This window comes from Puma concolor, chromosome B2 (assembly GCF_028749965.1).
Source record: "Puma concolor isolate L17-30 chromosome B2, mPumCon1.1.hap2, whole genome shotgun sequence".
Classification (NCBI taxonomy): Eukaryota; Metazoa; Chordata; class Mammalia; order Carnivora; family Felidae; genus Puma; species Puma concolor.
In genome coordinates this window covers 86,246,598-86,266,419 of record NC_141671.1, presented here as the reverse complement: position 1 = coordinate 86,266,419, position 19,822 = coordinate 86,246,598, and the positions used below count along the sequence as shown (strand labels likewise).

Sequence of the window (19,822 nt, the reverse complement as noted above, 5' to 3'; positions counted from 1 at the left end):
TGTCACTATTTTGAGAATTTCTAAAATAATTGCTTATTTCAAGCATTGTTTTACTTTTTATGCTAATTGATATTTAAAATATATTTTTCTAAACTTTCTTAGAAAATTATATTTTGGTCTTTAATAAATTACTATCTACATCACTCTAAGGTACTACATTATAACACCTATTTTGCAAAGTGAAGTATTTATAAATGTTTATATTGTAAACAAGATTATTTAAGTTTAACCAGAACAATGCATACATTAGGTACTGTAACCATTAGCTGTGACCTAAGCACAATCTAAAAGAGAAAGAAAATTTGAAAACTCCTTCATGGCTCCTATTGCAAGGAAGGAGACCCAGCTTGGGTTGCATGGAATTGATGAATTGGGGGTTACATTCTGAACTAGTTCTAGTACTAGTTTTTGTTTTGTTTTGTTGTGTTTTTTTAACAGTCCAAATCTTTTTAATAACAAGGCAGGTTCTGGGGTTAGTTTTTGTAGCCTCCGCTGGCCCTGCGGCCTCTGGCGCGCTCGAACTTCCGGCCCTTGGATCGCATGTAGGGTTTGGTGTGGCTGTGTGGGGTCCCTGGGGCCTTGCCGAAATACCTGTACACCTCTTGGCCCTTGCGCGGACTAGAGAGCAAGACGGTGCCACAGCCCTTGGGGGAGTCCAGGGCCAACTGGTCGAAGGTGAGGATCTTGCCTCCAGCTTTGACGATGCGGCTCCGGGCACGGCTGCTCACACGCAGCGCGCACACCTTCAGTTTGGGCACCTCCTGGACCCGCACGTCATCAGTTATCATCCCGACAACCACAGCGGTTTTGTTTTCCCGGCCAGGCAGCTTCATCTTCCGGATCATCCGGGAAAGGGACAGAGGTGGCCGGTTGGTGCGACTCAGAACTAGTTCAGAATGTAACCAGTACTAAAATGTACTAGTACCAGAACCAGAACCAGAATGGTAACCAGTACCAGAATGTAACTAGTACCAGAACTGAACTAGTTTTGGTGTTGCAAAATGTTTGATCTAATTTATTTAACCCTTATGGACTTAATTTCTTAGTTATTCTAAAAGCTTTTTTTTCTAATCTTATATTTTAAGACCTATGAGAGCTGAAATTCTTATAAATATGTTTTGTTTTTTTTTGAACTCTAATGAAAGTTTATGTTTCTTAACTTACCTAAAGTAATCTGCTTCTGTAGGGAGGGAGCTGGACTAAATGTCAATGGAAAAATAGATGTGTGGTGTGTGTTTGTGTCTGTGTTTGTGTGTGTGTGTGTTTTCTCAGTCACAAGAAGTACAAAGTGATATAATCATTCCAAGGTATTCTCTTTATGTCCTTTCTGTGTTGTTTTTCCTATGTCCCTTACCCTACCTCATGTAGTTTTTTTGCTTTTATTCTCTCATTTTGGAGCACCATCTCCTCCAATAGCTTTTAGAGAAACTATATATGAAAGGTAAATTTTTTGAGATCTTGTATTTCTAAAAATATCGCATTCTATCATCTCATTGAATATTTATCTGGGTATCTCTACAGAACCAAAAAAATGTATATATAATAGACATTATCAAACAGATACAACAGGAAAAAGTGTAATGCCTAGATCTCCCTGTCCGCATTACCCAGCATCATGACCCATCAACTTTTCTGCTACACTGTGTCATATACTCACACTCCGTACCTTTCTTGGAGGGGAGAAGGAAAAGGACAGAACAACATTAAAGAAAGTTCCCCAAATCATGATGTCTATTGTATTTCAGTATGTATCCATACCAAATAAGAGCTATTTTTTTTTTAACCAGAACCAAGTGACAGTAACACAACCAGTAAGTTAAACATGAAAATAGTTAATAACTAGGTCATGTTTAGTCGCTCCCAACTCTCTCTCTCTCTCTCTCTCTCTCTCTCTCTCTCTCTCTTTTAAGTTGGCTGATGAGAATAAATATCCAGGCAAAGAAGGTCCACATGATCCATATGCTGTATTTTTGTTCATATGTTTCTTAAGTTTCTTTTGATGTCTAACAATTTACTATGCCCGGCCTTGTATTGCTTTATTGAAACAATTGGCCATTTGTCTAGCAGAATTTTGTTGATTGTGTCTTACTGACATTAGCATGTCCTAACGTTCCACTATATCCTACCCTCTGAGATTGTTCTGAGAAAGTCAAAGAACTCTATATACTCTACTACATCACATTCCAAGGACATGGTAGAATTCCATTTTTCTTCAACTATTTTGCTGAAATCTTGGCTCCTTTAATTTGGAAACTGAAAGGTTTTCTTGAATATTCTGTTGGTGATTTCTTCTTTTCTATTTTCCCAATTCTGTCTTTTGGGAATTTCATGAATTTATGTTGGAAATTCTAGAGTGAGTCTCCATATTTCTTATAATTTCTATCTTATTTTCCATATCTGTGCCTTTGTGGTATATTTTCAAATAGGTGGTCTCAGCTCTTCTTTATCTTCTAATGAGTTTCTTTTTTTTAATTTTCCAGAACTCTTTCTTCTTCTTTTTTATACTATGTTCTTTTTTCATGCATATAATACCTTCTCTTTTCTTTCTGAAAATATTAATGATTTTATTTTCTTAATTTTTTAATCATCTCTGATTTTTCCAAGGTTTTTTTTTTGTTTGTTTTTTGTTTTTTGTTTTTTAAATATATTCTGAGGCCTCCAGGGTGACTTAGTTGGTTGAGCTCAGGTCATGATCTCTCAATTCAAGCATTCAAGCCCTGCATCAGACTCTGTGCTGGCAACTCAGAGCCTGGAGCCTGCTTGGGATTCTGTGTCTCCCTCTCTCTCTGCCCCTCTCTGCTCACACTGTCTCTTCTTTCTCTCTTTCTGAAAAATGAATAAACATTAAAACAAAGTTTTTATAAATATATATATTCTGGCATTTATTATTTTTTATGTTAGAGGGATGCTATGTACACTTATTTATCTTTGATTTTCTCCTAAAGCTTCAAAAGAGCTTATTGTAAGCTTTTTGCCATCATTGGGGTCACCTTTGGGCTTCACTATAAGGTTATCTGCTTGGGCCATTTCATCTTAATATAGACATACAGTATTTATGTCTTCCCTATTAGGCTGTTCAGACTCTCCAGAGAAGGCTTTATCTGAGTACCCTAAAGGCAGTCTTTGAAGGAAGAAGGCTTGTATCTCTGCCTTAGTGTATAAATATTCACTTATTTGAATTTTATTAGGTATAAAATCCCTGCCCTCAACTCTCCCTAGTGTTCCCCTTTCTACTGTAGATCCTTTACTTTACAAAGAATAAGTCACCCGTCTTCTGCAGAGATTAGGAAGAGTCATTGCTGCAGGTCTCATTTCTGGGGGGAAGGCTCTGAGATTGGATTAGTGTTAAGAATGGGTATTAACGCAAACCCTTGGGTTCAATATCTATAGACAGGAGGAGAATAGAAATGATATAGTCCCACAGACAGACTCAGCTGACTCACTCAGCTATGAAACTAAAATAACCCTTCGGAATTGTCCCTATTCGGACTTAAAGAGCTAGACCTTTATCATCCTGCATTGATTAGCCATTAGTTGTAGGTCACTCTGAGTAGGGCTGAGATCTTGGATGATAAGGCCTTTTGAAGGGACTAACACCTGAAGTTTGTTTGCAGCACCACTCAGAGCAAAGAGGTATCAAGTCATTGAAGGGGACTCTGGGCTGTTCATTAGAATATCCAGCAGCACGGGCATTCACAAGAGCTTCATGGAGAGATAGAGCTACTACTACTACTAACTACTACTTCAACAAACTTTATTTTTTTTTTAAATTTTTTTTTTCAATGTTTATTTATTTTTGGGACAGAGAGAGACAGAGCATGAACGGGGGAGAGGCAGAGAGAGAGGGAGACACAGAATCGGAAACAGGCTCCAGGCTCCGAGCCATCAGCCCAGAGCCTGACGCGGGGCTCGAACTCACGGACCGCGAGATCGTGACCTGGCTGAAGTCGGACGCTTAACCGACTGCGCCACCCAGGCGCCCCAACAAACTTTAATATAGTTCTGTTTTGTTTGTTTGTTTCTGTCCCCCCCCCCCCCCCCCCCCCGCTTCAAGAAGCATCCAGTGCTACCAATCTCCACATCTTTTCATAGTTCTCTTGTGAAAATGGTGTTATTCAATTTTTCCCACTACCAGTTTGGGATTCAGGTCCCTGGATGTGCTATCAGTCATATGCATCTATCACCATTCCAGATTCCATAAAGTTAGTTGTTTTGTTTTTCCCTGTTTTATTTATCCTTGTAGATATAAAACTTTCTGAAAATCCTTTTCTCTCTTTCCAGTGGAAAGCAAATATTAATGGGGTGTTCAGTATATCATCTTTACCCATATGTCCCTGGCCTCTCACTCTCAATATGTAAAGTGTTGTGCTTCCCTCTGCCTCACCTTTTGCTTATTTTTTTTTCAAAAGTCTACTGTGTATTTTCATCATTGTATACAATTCTCTTTCCCTATACATAGAGGAATTAAGGGGAAATCATTTTTTTTTCAATTATGTCAAAGTTTTATCTGTTTTTTTTTTCAGTTTTCATCTAATAGTTTCTAATTATATCTTTATAAGTATTTTTCTACATATTAAAAATAAAGATGTTTTTGCCCTCTCCACATAGCAAATTCTATTTTAAGCTATTTTATGGTAGTCATTGTAGCTGGGATAGAGAGATACTCTTCTTTCCCAACTTGGGCCACTCTACATTATTATTTTCTTATGATGGAATCTGAATAGAAACCAGTCCAGGTAGTTAGATAAAACTTCTCTTTCATAAAGAAATATGTGTGTAGTGTAAAGTTTGTAATTTTACAAATACATTTTAAAGAAGGAAGTAATGTTGACTTTCTTTAGCCCCTGTCCATATGTAATATCATAATATATCAGTATAAAATAAATGGCATTGTCATTTTTGCTCAAAATTTTACCTTCTTAAAATAATTACCTTCTTACATACTTTAGGCTTGCGGTGAATATTTTTAGATTGCCCTTGATCTTGAAATTTATTTCTAAACATGTTTGAAGCCATTAATAAGTAAGGCTGTGTAATATATATTCTGTAGTGAGTGGATACATGCCTTGCCCTTTAAATAATTTCTCTATTGAGTTTGCCATTTCCTTCCTACATCTCAGTTTTGGAAAAAAAAAAAAATATATATATATATAAATAAACATTTGGAAAAGAGAAATAATTCAGTTATCATAACACTAATGCTGCTGCTGAATGCTATGAAAAAGAACATTTGTCATTTGTCACAAAATAACAATGTTAGGATCTGTTTTAGTAATCCACAGACCATTGAAACAACCTAGTGCAGTTCTTGGGTTCACTTGCTCAGGTCAGTCTTGTGAATTAATGTATGCAGCACAAGTGCCTATGTGAAAAGATCTAACTACACCCGGTGATGGGAAGGCACTTCACTGATTATAATATTAAATATACCGGGTGAACTGTATATCACACAGGGTGATACAAGCTGACATGTAGGATATACCTATATATAAGTAAGATAGAGCTGACATTTCTTTTTTTCCTTCCTGGAATCTGATAAATGCTGAATAAGCCTTTTATTTGATCTTCCTTTCATGCAAGCATCAGCTGTTCAGTATAGAGGGAGCTGATAGAAAAAAAAAAAAAATCAGACTCCATCCCCCACAACACTTGTCTCTAAAGGTTCCTTTCTAGTAAATGGCAGTCTATTAAGGTTCTTCCTAGACTTAATCAAAGTGTTGTACAGAAAGATCTGCCTCTGTGTGAACAGCTCTCTCGTCTCGGTGAGAGCCCAGGTCTCTAATTTTGTAGCTGGCCTAGTCCTGCGAAGCCCACAGTCTGCACAGTGTGTGGCTTCTCACTCCCTGTGGTTCTTAGTGGCAACAGGAAGTTGGGGGAGAGAGCGGCTGCAGAGCCAGGCCTGCAGGCAGGGATGCTGTCAAGATTGCCTTTCTCTCTTCTCCGCAAATAAGGGGCTAAATCCAATTGACACACACTGAGGTAAACAGGCAGTGACATATTTGTAGACAAATTGTCATACTGTAGATTATTCACAAAACAAATTGTTTTTGATTTGTACTCATAGATTGGGGGGAGAAAAGTCTGCCAGCACTAACAGCTGCTCCCTTTTCGAGGGAAACAAGCATTTAATGAAAAAGTTAATTTAAAAAATAATGTTCTACTGTTGCTAAAATTCCTTAGGGGAAATGTTTAACACTGCTCAAAACTAAAGGAAAAGATACTGTTTCAAGTCCTTGTAGAAATATCCTAGTTTCCCTAGGGAATGTAATAGGTCTGTAGTTAAGTTCTTGGAATCATTTGGACTTCCTTGTGGCGAGAATATTTTTAAGTAGTAATAAAATAATATTTCAAATAAATGTCCAAATATTTTTCCTATGGTTCTTTTCTCATTTATCAAGCATTTAATAGTTTCTTTACAGTAAGATTTGATCTTAAAAAAATTATGTCATCCTCGTAGGGAGTCTGTTTTGCTAATCAAGATACAAACATGTATTCCCTTGTGGATTTCTAGAATCACCTGTGAGGCACTGGTGAAACCGCTCACAGGGAGAATTTACATGGATTCCACCACCATCTTTAAGAGAAGATCAGCCTTCACCAAGACAGTGACCCATTATGCTTGTTTCAGGTGCCAGTATCTACCTTTTATGGTATCCTCCTGTCTTCAGAAAATCAGTCTATATTGGTATCATTGATTATAAACAACCTTTAGTGCCCTGTTCCCTAATCCCAGATCCTACTTCCTAATTCTACTACTTTTAGGCAGCTTCTTTATTCTACAATCCCCTCCTGGGTTTTCCCAAGGGAAATTCCAGTCCGTATGGTTTATTTCTGTTGGTTTGGCTTCAAGGCATCCACTAACTTATCTTAGGAATCATTTTGCAACTATTAACGGTTCATGGATGACAGTTAGAGGGTTACCTACAAGCAGTATGTGTGTAGGCTGAATATTTTACATTATAAACATTTTTTACAGTGAAAAACAAACATATTTTGGTTAGTCTGACCTTGTCAGCACCCCTCTACTCATGCTCTACAGGCTGCCACCTAGCTTAATGTAATCTAGCACTTTATACAACTAATTTTGCCTCAGCATGCCTCTTCCCTTTTCTTGCTCATATTAAATTGTAAAAAAAAAATCTCTCTGAGTTGTGAACATTATTTGGGTGTGATCAGACACCCATGGAAAATATAGTTAATATTTTGTAACTTATGTCTCCTCTTCTAGCATTGCTATTTAAAATCCATCTTTTCTCAATTTCTCTTAATCCCATTTCCCTCTTTAATGGCATTATGACTAAACACTTTAATTTATCTATAATCATTGCTTTGTATAATTTATGTTACATAGTATTTGTTGTCTTGAATTATTTAATACTTTAAAACATTGAGGGTATATATCTCAGATAATGTTTTCCCCCTCAAGTAAGGAGCTTATATGCTGCTTAAAAGTATTTCAAATGTTAATTTCCTTCTACATTTCTTTTTATTATCTTCAGTATTTGATCCCAAATGCTTTATTCTCTGGCAAATAATTAAGAACATAATGTTTGTCAAAATATGTCAGAACCAGAGGGAGCCATGTGAAAAATTGAGGTTGTTATTTTTTTATTTTTGACGGTGATTGCATTATTTCAAAAAAACAAAAAACAAAAAAAGACAAAAGTGGTATCGCTGTATTTCTGGTCTCTCCTGTTATATACTCTCATTTATTATTCCGCTATCAGACAGTAATCCTTCCTCTCAAAATATTTCAGTATTTTAAAGCCATTTTTATTTTCTATTAGAAAAGTATTTCAAGAGAAAAACTGTTACAATCATTCACTGCATGTATAACGACTTAAAGATTAATTCATGAAAAAAGCAACTCAGTGATAGGAACTTCTTTCTGTTCACTGCACCCAGGCCAGAGCACTGTCCCAACCTGCCCTAGAAGCTGATTCCACTGGCCTTTTCACCCTCCACCCCATGCCTGCCTACTAAGTGGTCCTAACTGCCATTTCTGAGGTAGAGAGGTGGTAGAAAGGAATCTCACAGTTTTCTCAGCAAATAAATCCTCTTTAACTTTTGGTTCTCCAAATGTGACTCAGTGCCAATATAATGACTGACATTGCTTGAAGAAGACAAGAAAATGAATCAAGCAAAATTCTTGAGATGTGCATAGTCTAAGGAGAGAATCAGAAATGGAAGCACAAATAATTATGATGTCAACATGATAAATAGTTTTATACAATCTTTTGGGGGTGAGAATGTGGGGAAGGCTTCACCAAGAAGATGCCATTTAAAGAGTAGTATCGGATAGGAAGACCTCTATGTATTGCTTGAGCAAAGACTTGGTTATAAAAAAAGAACATGGTCTGTTCAAGTACAGAGTGGGAATTGATGGAATTTGGCGTATAGAAAGCATTGATATGTCTCAGAGAATGAGCTGAAGCCAAGCTAAGCTTCTTGCACAAGCTATACATAGAGTTTTTGGAATTAAATTCTACAGAGTTTGAATTATATTATAATATAGATGATGGGGATGCAACCTTGCATTATCCAACTGGAATCAAGAAGAATTTGGAGAGGCGGTTTAGGATAATGTTTAAATGTTGGGCTTTGAAATCAAACAGAGCTGGATTTGAGGAATGGCTCTATCACTTACTAGGTAATTGATTTAAACTTTTTAAGCCTCAATTTCTTATCTGCAAAATAATAATAATAATGATCATTATTACTATTAGTAGTAGTAGTAGTATTTACCTCACAGGGTCTTGTAGGAGTCAGAGATAATAATGTTAGAATCTAGTAATATTGTGTTTGAAATGTTAAGTTTTTAATAAATGATAAGTATCATTCTTAATCTCCATAGATAAAAGTGCAGAACAGGGTCATTACATTGTAGAGCTGTTTTGTCATCAGCTAATTTTTCACTTAAGTTGGTTTTGTCTGCTGGTGTTAAAGGAGCAGCAGGTTAGCCAAGGGTGCAGGTCAGAACAGAAGGTGCATACACCTGCCCAGCCACTAAATGAATCTGTCTTTGTGGGACAGGTGTTGGCAAGCAGGCTCAGTAGCAAGAAATCGAGAAGTTGAAATGTTTCTATCTCAGGCTCTGCCCACTCTCTCACTCCTTGTGCTCTATCACGTGCTCACTCACTCTTGCTCTCTCATTCTTAACCACTCACCTCCACTTAAAAAGTATCTAAAGTGAACTCATTTTCTAACCCCTACCCCACTTCTGCAACACTCAAACAACTCTGTTCAAATTAAGGAATTAAAATCAACAATACATATTTACCATTAAACCCTGTGTATTCTAATTCCAAATATCTCTCTCCCTAACTCTACTCCAGTCTTGAGCCACCAAGGCTCTTGTTTCGTTATTTCAATATATTACTAATCCTCTGTATCTTCTCTAATCTTTATAGAACTGGTAGAATTTTGTTGTTTTTTCATAGCACCGACATGATCATGTTGTTTTACTTTGTAATCTGACCCCGTCTAACTTTTTAGCCCCATTAGCATCTCTCCCCCACTTGGTTCCCTTCTGTCTAGGCCACAGTATATTCTCTGATTTACAGCAGTGTGTATTGATTTAAGAAGATAAACATTTGTGAATTTGAATCTCAGATCAACCATCACTATATAAGTATATAAAAATATTATTCCTCTCTGAACTTCAGTTATGGCATATCTAAAATAGTGATAATAACTACATTGAAATAGTTTGTGATTATTACAAATATTATAAAGTACCTAGAAAAGTTTCTGGCATCTTGTATACTTCTATAATATAATATACTTCTATAATATCTTGTATACTTATATAATAATCACAGATATTATAGAAGTAATAATGAAATAATAAGTGGTGCCCAAAATTACTAACTCAAATTTTTAGTACCTTTGCACCTATCTTTGTTTTGGGATGTCCTTTACCAGCGTGGACAAATAATATAATTATACTTATAAGACTCACCTGACTCTGAATCATTCTCTTATTTCCTCAAGTAAATTAAACACTTTAGTCCACTGTTTCTTATTCTGCTATATGGAGTCATCTCTAGATGAGTGAAGAGTTCAAACAACTTAACCAGTCCCAAATTTGCCTAAATTATTTTAAAATAAATCAACATGTTTTGTTGCTCTTTGTATTATTAAAAACATAAAGTTTGAAAGTAAATTTTGGTAAGGTCCAAAGAAGATATGAAAATCACATTGTTCTATGGGTTACCTCTTACCCAAGCATGGAGCCCACAGCTGTTGTCTCAGTTGCCCTGCTCAAGGAGGAAGCATTGTGTCTAGTCTTAATCTCATTCCTATCATACTCTAGCATTTCTTTGTTTTCTAAACAATTTTTACTGCTTGTAAGTTTATGGAGTGCAAAGGATTTTTTTTTTAATTTATGTATTTGCAGCATAGTTCCTCAACCAAATTGAAGTGGATAGACAGGAGACAACACTAAAAGCATAGCTTTAAAAAAGCATGTCAGGGAATTCTAAGAGGTAAAGGGTAGATGATACTCCAATAGGATCAGGGTCAGAGAGAGTAACATGGGAATGAGGAGTTTAGAAGAAAATTATATGATGAACCAGAGAGACTGGGTGATTAACAGTGCTCTCCAACATGGATTTGAGACCTAGGTATCCTAGGTATCCTAGGTCTCAAATCCTAGCTCTTCTGAGTGCTTCTGAGTTCTGTGATCTTGGAAAAGTTATTTAATTACTATGTGCTTTGGCTTCTTAAACTGCCCCAGCCACAGAAGTTTATAATAGTAATGATATAAAATGATACATTTAGGGGCATCTGGGTGCTGAGGCAGTTAGTTAAGCATCTGACTCTTGATTTTGGTCAGTTCATGATCTCACTGTCATGGGATTGGGCTCCGTGCTGAGTGTGGAGTCTACTTGGGATTCTCTCTCTCTCCCTCTTTCTCACTCTCACTCTCAAATAAACATTAAAAATGATACATTTAAATTATTTATAGCAGTATTACATAAATGTTAGTCTCCTTGTGAAAGGTTAGTAGTAGCAAAATATTACTTAGAGAGCTATTGTTAAAAGTCTTAGAGAAATTAATCTTATAAAAAAAAATGGCTTAACAAAAGGAACAAAGCAAAGGCTCAGTCAATCATGAGAAGTAACTTTCCAAGGTCAGTGGTTTCAGATAAGAACAAGAAAAAAGCTCAAATGCTAATGAACGCTGGATCTAATCTGGGACAGGGCCAAGATTACATGCAGGGGTCTATAAAGGGAAAATTGTCAAATAGTACTTGGAATGAGAAGTGGAGGGATAAAGTGACAGGGCCCTAGAAGGGCCTTGGAAATATAGTCAGACTTTATATGCTTATTTAATTGGGGGTGCGGGTGGGGAATGATGCTCCTAAATTCAAGCAAACAACTTAGAAGTGAATGTTTAAAAATAATTTGATGTTAAAGTTGTCTGTTTTATCTCATTTAACATTATAAAATTACTTACTTTCTGTTTTCATCTTTTAGAAGTAAAAGATGAAATTCCAGCAGACTTGAAATATCTAGATGATTTAAATTGCTAAAAGGTACTGAACATTTAAATTATACATTCATGATAGTCAATATTCCACACCAGTCAGAGCATCTACATGAGGTCAACCTGGCCATAGAAGCCTTCAGGTTTTTGTTCCTTTATGACACCAGTCCGGATCATCTTTTGCCCTTTCACCTTCTCTCTCAGTTAGAGGCTATAACACCATACCTGATTATTTCCCATTTCTTCCTAATTGTGACCATCAGAATAAAACATTATAAAGTTATGTGCAAAGAGCCAGCTGAGTATTAAAACTATTCATGCTTGCCCACAGCCTTGTCAGAGAACTCTGAAAGACAGTGTGACCTCCCTCTCAAGGGTGGGAAGGATGAAGGTATCACCTACTCATGCTTTGTGCCATGGCCACGCAGATTTCCAGTGGCTTGGAGAAGCAAAGCAAAAGACAGAAGATGGGAGAAGGAGAGTAGCCACACATCATTAGAGTGGCCAGACCCTTTTTCTTTCTGCACTGTAATAGTCACAGTAATTCAAAAGGGAGATTCATGTAAGGGATCAATTTCCAAAGTCATTGTTAAGGGGAGAGTTTGAGTTTACTGAAGGAGAGAGCAGTAGTGGGATAAGCAGTAAGAAAGTTAACTTCGTCCCAGTAACACTTCACATTTATTCCAGACAAATCTTCTCGGCAAAGTGGCAAATATAATTCATCTATAACTCAAAATGGCGCTCTTTTTTCTCTGCTTCAATAAAGTATATTGAATAATGCAAAAAAAAAATACCTTGCTTTTATTATTTTCTAAAATTAAAACTTATTTAAAATATTTTCATTACATTTTTGTTTTGTAATTTAGGAAGTTTTAATTCTGTAAGTGAAGCACTTAATGACTTAGGGTGTCAAATCTAAAATTAACCATCTTTTCCCTGAGTACTTGAGAAGAGGTGAGTCAATGGAGTAGTTTATGAGTTGATAATGAAGTCCACACTTCAGAATTAATGAAAGAAAAGAAACTACTTACTGATCCATATTAGGCAGAGTTGTCCTAAAATAAGCAATAAAGCAGTGGCATAAGTGTAAAATGGACCAAAATAAGCTTTTTAATGCACACTGCTCATTCTCTGTTGTGTAATTTTTTTCATTGTTTCTGTATCTTTATAATTGGATTAATCTTTTTTGACATTACTAAACATGCACTATCTTCATTTAAATTCTAAGTGTGGCATCTTGACACTTTCAGAGGACGCTTACGATGAAAGTCACATAAGTTAGCTAAACTAATTAATGTATATCAATTTTTCTGATATCCTTCATTTCCCACCCCATCTCCTTGATGGTTAGTTATAGCATTAAAATATTGATGTTTCTTCATGGTTCGTATCCAAAGACATTTATGAACTTAATTTGCTTTTCACATTCTCATTTTAAAGGATTTATGGTAGGATGAAGTGGGAACACATGGTAACTTCCACCAGCCTGGAGTACCAGCTGGTGGTGCTTGGTTGTTAAATAATCACCCAGCTTTGCTTTTGTCATCTGGAGAAAGGAAGGATTAATAATACATTTAAAATGGGAATTTTAAAAATAATAATAATGAGCATAATGTCCTTGATAATAACTACAGAGGAGTGAGGTTAATCATCACTGAAAATTTTTCATCTTCTCTACAGATTGATTAAACTTATTAACAACCAAGAACAAATTTGCACAACAGTTTAGCCAGTGGACTAAAAAAAATTCTAGTAGGAGGAGATGAGGTCATTAGAATGCAAGTTTAGAGTGACTCAGGACAGTGTACTGGAACACACCCACTTGAACTATATGCTGTGGGTATTTTTATAACCAATATAATTTCTTTTGTTATTGAATTCTGGCTTTCTTTCCTTGCTAGTATTTTTCCAGAGGTTATATTAGTTCAGATAAATAGTACCACAATTGTTTGAGTAAAACTTTACAAAGCATTTCCCAAAATACCCACACAAACTGATAAGAGCAATGTCATCAATATTCACTTTTACAAATAAGGCAGCCAAAGCACAGGGAAGTATTTCAGTAACAATTACAGTCAGTTAAAAAGCAGAGTCAAGATAGAATACCGTCTTCTGAAACAAACCTCTCTTCTCTGATAACACTGGCCTGTAGGGAATGGAGTTACAGACACGGATCAGTTACATATTAATTTCAAATTACCTATGATTTTTTTTCATTTCTCTTAAATGTAATGACCTTTATCTACGCTCCTTGTTTATCTATCCTATAAATCATTCTATTAATTAGCGTATGTGGTTGTCAGTTCACAATTAACAGACTGCTTTTTGTTTTTTCCCCTAGTCATGACAGTCATCTTTGGGTCTAGCCACATGATAGGCAGAGTTGCATTCTACCCTAAATGGTGCAGGACAGTGGTTCAGTTGGAATCAAGATAAAAACTTACCAATTTATTAAATGGGAGACATAATTTTCACTTAAAAACAGTCCTGTAAAGGCATTTTTACCCCAATTTCTACCTGTAACTGTAGAAGCAAATGAATACATAAAACAATAGAAGAGAATTCAGCACCACCAACAACAAAATTCTCTCCAATGAAAGGAGGAATAATTACAAACCCAAAATGTAAGGAATGATTGTTAAATCAGTGATATCAATCAAACTAAAGGAGGATTACCAGTAAACATACATCATAGTAGGAACAGGACTCTGGAAGTTACTGACCCAGATACTGAAAACAAAGAAGCAAGTATCAAAATGTATAAGACACATCTAAACACAGGAATATTAGAAATATCAATATTTGTAAATGAGATTCAATTTTTTTGGGAAAATGAATACACTCCTATTTAATCCAAAATATAAACTCCAGCCTCTTCCATATGCTATATAACTACTTGAAAGTTAAAAGAAAAAGAACAACTACTTGATAAATGCAAATCAAAACAAATAAGGATGTTAGTAATACAATATTAATGTAAATCATATAAAATGAAGCAAAGAGAACTTATAATGATAAACTACAAAAATCTACAATGAGAAATTATTAAGTTTTATGTATGGATTGGAATTCATATAACAAAAGTTTCCATAAATACAAAAATAAATTTTTATAGGACACAAACCAATTATAAGAAACTTAAACTGGGTCCATTACTGCTTATGTAGACACGAACAAGTGAAGATACTGAGAATATTAATAACATCTAGAATACTATAAACTAATAAAGAGATATACAATTTTCTTTATCTCATGCTTGATCTTTTTACACACACACACACACACACACACACACACACACACCCCTTCATATATATTTCATGCCCTGAACATGAACAATGTGCTCTCATTTCTCATGCTCTTGAAACATGGAAACAGACCCTGACTTCAAGGAATTCTATAGAAAAAGAAATAGTATGTACCATATTCTCTGGCCATAATGAAATTAAATTACAAGTTAGTTACATTAACCCTAATGTAAGCTATGGTCTTTGGATGATAATGATGTGTCAAGTAAATTTAGTAATTGTAACAACTATACCAGTCCTTTGGGCTATAGTGATAAAGGAGTAGGCTGTGCATGTGTGGGGGTAGGAGTATATGGGAAATCTTTGTACCTTCTTTTCAATGGTGCTGTAAACCTAAAACTGCTTGAAAAAATAAAAGCTGTTAAAAATTAGTAACAAAATCCCAACCACCTTAAATTTACCAAAAATCAAACAAAAACAAGAATTTTTCTTTTAAAAAATTCCTATTGGCAGAATGAAAACAAATACCTAAGTTGCTTACTGTCTAAAAAGAAATGGAATGAAAACATTATGTATCAGTATCTGTGAGCACGGTTACAGAAGTTTTTAGATGAAGATCTATGCCCTAAACACTTTTATTTTCTAAATAAGAAATATTTAAAATAATAGACTTAAGTGTTGAAGTAAAAAATGATAGAGATGGCCAAAATAAATATAAGGAAAGATAGAAAAACTATAAACACATATGAAAATAGAAATAAATTATAAAAAGTATTTAATAAATACAAAATAATAAAGTAGTAAATCTTTGAAAACTTAAGAAAAAAAAGATGAGTGCTTATAGAACCACAGAATTAAAGATGAAAATGACTAAAGAAGAATAAAAGGACATTGAAATACTTACAAGATAATAATTTGTTAAATACTATTCAAATAACGTTGACACTCCTGGATGAAGCAAATGATATTCTGAAAAACTATACATTATCCATAATGTCCACTATAGCATCAAAAATTACTGGTTCATCAAAAGTGAACCCATACAACCATGAAAAAACACAATGTGGGAGGAGATACTTGCAATGCATATTATTAAAACTTTATAAAGTATTTACAAATGCACATGAAAAAAGCTGAAAATTTAATACAGATATAGGTAAAAGACTTAAATAATACCTTTGTAAAGAGAATATCCTGATGAAGAGTTAACATATTGTTCAACATCATTAATCATCAGAGAAATACCCCTTTAAACTACAGTAAATTACAAACATGCACCAGATGACTATTTGTTGGCAAAGAGATAGGGCAACCCGAACTCTCATAAGCTGCTATTAGAAGTGTAAATGAGTACAACTACTTGCAAACACTGTCAGCATCTATTAAAGTTGAAGGTATGCAAATTGTACAAACCAGTAATTCCCTTCCTATGTATACACAAAACAGAAATAGGTAGGTATGTGCTCCCAAAGATATATACCAAAATATTCATAGCCACTTTATTCAAGATAAGCAAAAGCTAGAAACAACTTAAATGTCCGTAAGCCATATCATATATAAATATATTGCAGTCAGTTCATGAAGTGAATAAGAATGATTAACTAATGCTTCTACACATGGTGAATAAAAAGGAAAAAAAATAATTAACTGCTTCCAGCAAAATCTTAGATCAATCCCATAGAAAATAAGGATCAAAAAAAAAAAAAAAAAAGGCCAGACATTATATGATTTCAATTATATGAAGGCAAAAACTTTCTACAGTGATAGAAATCAGAATAGAGGTTACCTTTGGGGTTATAAAAGAATGAATGAAAGCAAAGAAAAAAGAAGACAGTCGAAGTGTTGATAATGTTCCATGCATACATCTGAGTTATGCATATATTGTGTTTAACTTATAAACATGCTTCTAGTTGTAGCTTTTTTTCTTTATTTCAATGATTGCTTTTTCCAGAACAAAATTTAAAAGAATGCTTTTAAAACTTTAAGAAAAGATGAACATCCCAATAGAAGGATGGCTAAATTTATCATTACATAATTTTCAAAAGAAAATAAGCAAATGGCTCTTTCTGGATTAAGATTAATATAGTAACATATAATTAATATTATAATAAGATACCATTTGTTCAGTACTGAAGATGAAGAATAATAGCATATCAAGGTTTTATGAGGTGGTGGTGAAATGACACTCTAATATATGGCTATTGACTATGTAAAATATCACAACATTTCTTTTAAAAAAAATTTTTTTTTTTCAACTTTTATTTATTTTTGGGACAGAGAGAGACAGAGCATGAACGGGGGAGGGGCAGAGAGAGAGGGAGACACAGAATCGGAAACAGGCTCCAGGCTCCGAGCCATCAGCCCAGAGCCCGACGCGGGGCTCGAACTCACGGACCGCGAGATCGTGACCTGGCTGAAGTCGGGCGCTTAACCGACTGCGCCACCCAGGCGCCCCTCACAACATTTCTTAAAAACAATTTAGCAATTTACTGAAACCAAACAAAGAAAAACTTAAAATACCCATATTCTTGAACTAATTATTTAATTCTTAGCTTTTTTCTAAAGATCAATTCAAATAAAGAGGTTAGCATAAGATCTACAGAAGAGAAAAATCTAATGATAAACTATAAAAATAGATTATGACATATGTGTATGATATGAATCTTATTTCTGGAGAAAAAATACATGTGTATCTGCTTACATCATACTGAAAAGGGCATATACCAAAATTATAATTATTACTAATTAATTATCTATAGTAAGTATTAATTTGTGTCTTAAACAGAAAATGATTTTATCTAAAAGATGTTTGTGCAGCCAGGTCTAAATATAAAAATATACAAGGTCCTGAAATCCTGGGTCCCTGGTCACCCTGTGATTTTGTTTGTTTAGGGAATGGCGGGGATATATTTGAGCATGCACTTATCTTAGTTTGTATGGTATTGTTACTGTATAATTCCTGTGCTGAACCGGAGGATTTGGCACATGGAACACTGGCTAAGTTTCAGTCCCCACTCATCCTGTACACTGGGTATTCTTCTGCTGGACACAACCAGCACAGCCATCTTTGGTAGTCTCATTAGGTCTTTATGCCGATGGCAGGTTCACCACATGAGTTTGTACTGGAATTCCGATGTTCTGAACAGCCAACACTTTTGCTAACTCAAAACTTCCATCAATCATAATTTATTATAACCTTGAACTCACTTCCAAATGTAGATTAAACATTTTTCAACTCTCTGTGAGGGAGATCTCAGAGTAAAACCTATGAGACAACCTTGGGTACATTCCTTTAGTTAGTGACAGTTTCTTATCTCAGTCAAAAGAGCATTCAGATTATTTAGGAAGTCAGCTCTATTTTAATAAATGACTTTCAGTGGTCTAACTAGTCCTTGAGTTCATGTATGATGACTATGCCAACATACTCTGACTTCTATATACATTCCTTGTCATATTAGAAAGTAAAGAATGGAAATTAACACTTATTAATCACCAAGCTCATGTCAAGCACAATGCTGGACACTTCATTATGTAAAAATATTTCATTCCTATAATGACTCCTGAAAGGTGGGAAAAATCATTTTCTAATGAAGACAGAAAAATAAAACTCAGAAAGTTAGGAAACTTCAAAATGACAAAAAATTGTATGTGGTGGAACTGTATTTGAACATTTATGCCTAACTCCAAAGATCCTGATCTAAATGTACTATACTGGATAAATCTATATGTGCTGAGAACCTAAAACTTCCATTGGGAGGCAGCACAGTATAATAATCAGGAACTTACACTGAGGAGTCAGACTACCCACCTTGGTCTGAATGCTAATTTCAGTATATTGGCTATATGACTTGAGTAAGGAAAGTTATTTAACATGTCTTAGCACTACTGTCTGGGTATAAAAGTAGTTTATACCCTGTTAGATTATTATGAGGATTAAATTAATTAATCTGATTATTGAAATTTATTAATGAAATGAATTTAGTGTCTCACACATAGTAAGCATTTAATAACTGTTAACTATACCTCCAATTTTGTTTCATCCTTCATCTTATTATTATTAAATGTTCATTTTCAAGATGCGCAATACTCTGATTTATTTTAAAGAAGATGGAATTACCTTGTGATTTACTCTAAGACAGAGTGAATTCCCTGGAATTTAGAGGTCTAGCACATCTTTATGTTTTACCAATTTTAATTTTATTGCTACAAATTAAAAAGATACCAGATGGTGATAACATTGATGTAATAAATTCTGTACTTTATATATATATATATATATATATATATATATATATATGTATATATGTATATGTATATATATACATGTATATATATGTATATATATGTATGTATATATATAAAGATAAGTATATATTACTGACATACATACTTCTGAATAGAAGAGTCTTTTAAAAAAGTTTAGAGACAAATTTAGTTAATACTTTCTAAAGACTATTGGAAATAAAAAATATTTAGAACAAAAATACACATTAATATAAAACTTCTGTGGATAAATGACTTAGTAGAGATTTCCAACATCTTTCAGCACTGATTTTTTTACCCCTGCTTTTGAAAATGTAATCTTTCATTCTAACAAAACTCAAATTTCATTTTTTAAACTCCAAAAAAATAATTTATTTGATGTTCCACAATTTCTTACCTTGTATTGAATGAAGGAAATTGGATAAGGATTTCATGTCTCCTTGCAAAACAGATTTGTTCATATTTAAGTGTTGTTAATCATTTCAAAATTATTGCACTTCCCAATGCATATGACTATTAAAAAGAATACTGATACCATTTCTCATCTCTAAGATACCTTTTCCTTTCTTCTTGGTTATAATGGTTACATTTTCTTTTCTTGAAATACTTTTTTAAGATCTATTCTATTCTATTTGAATGAGTGCATTTGAGTGGAAAACAACAACAAAAAAACACAGAAAATTAGAGTCAGTCTACAGTGAAGAGACTGGCTTGTTTTTCTGTCCTTGTCTTTTCTTAACATGAACTTGGTAAAGAATCATTTAGTGGATCTGTGCTGTTTTCAAAAGATAATAAAAATTCCTGATGATTATATTTCCTT

At 34.4% G+C, this 19,822-nt stretch overlaps 1 protein-coding gene across 1 annotated transcript in view; it reads right to left on the bottom strand.

Annotated features, from left to right (window-relative positions):
* Positions 1-426: 426 nt before the first annotated feature.
* The window catches only part of LOC147581093 (large ribosomal subunit protein eL18-like), a 112,024-nt gene continuing 92,628 nt past the window's right edge, over positions 427-19,822 (bottom strand). Inside the window, exon 4 of the mRNA XM_086708405.1 lies at positions 427-886. Within this exon, the coding sequence (XP_086564531.1) occupies positions 474-886 (413 nt within the window). The 3' untranslated portion in view covers positions 427-473. The remainder of the gene's footprint in view (positions 887-19,822) is intronic.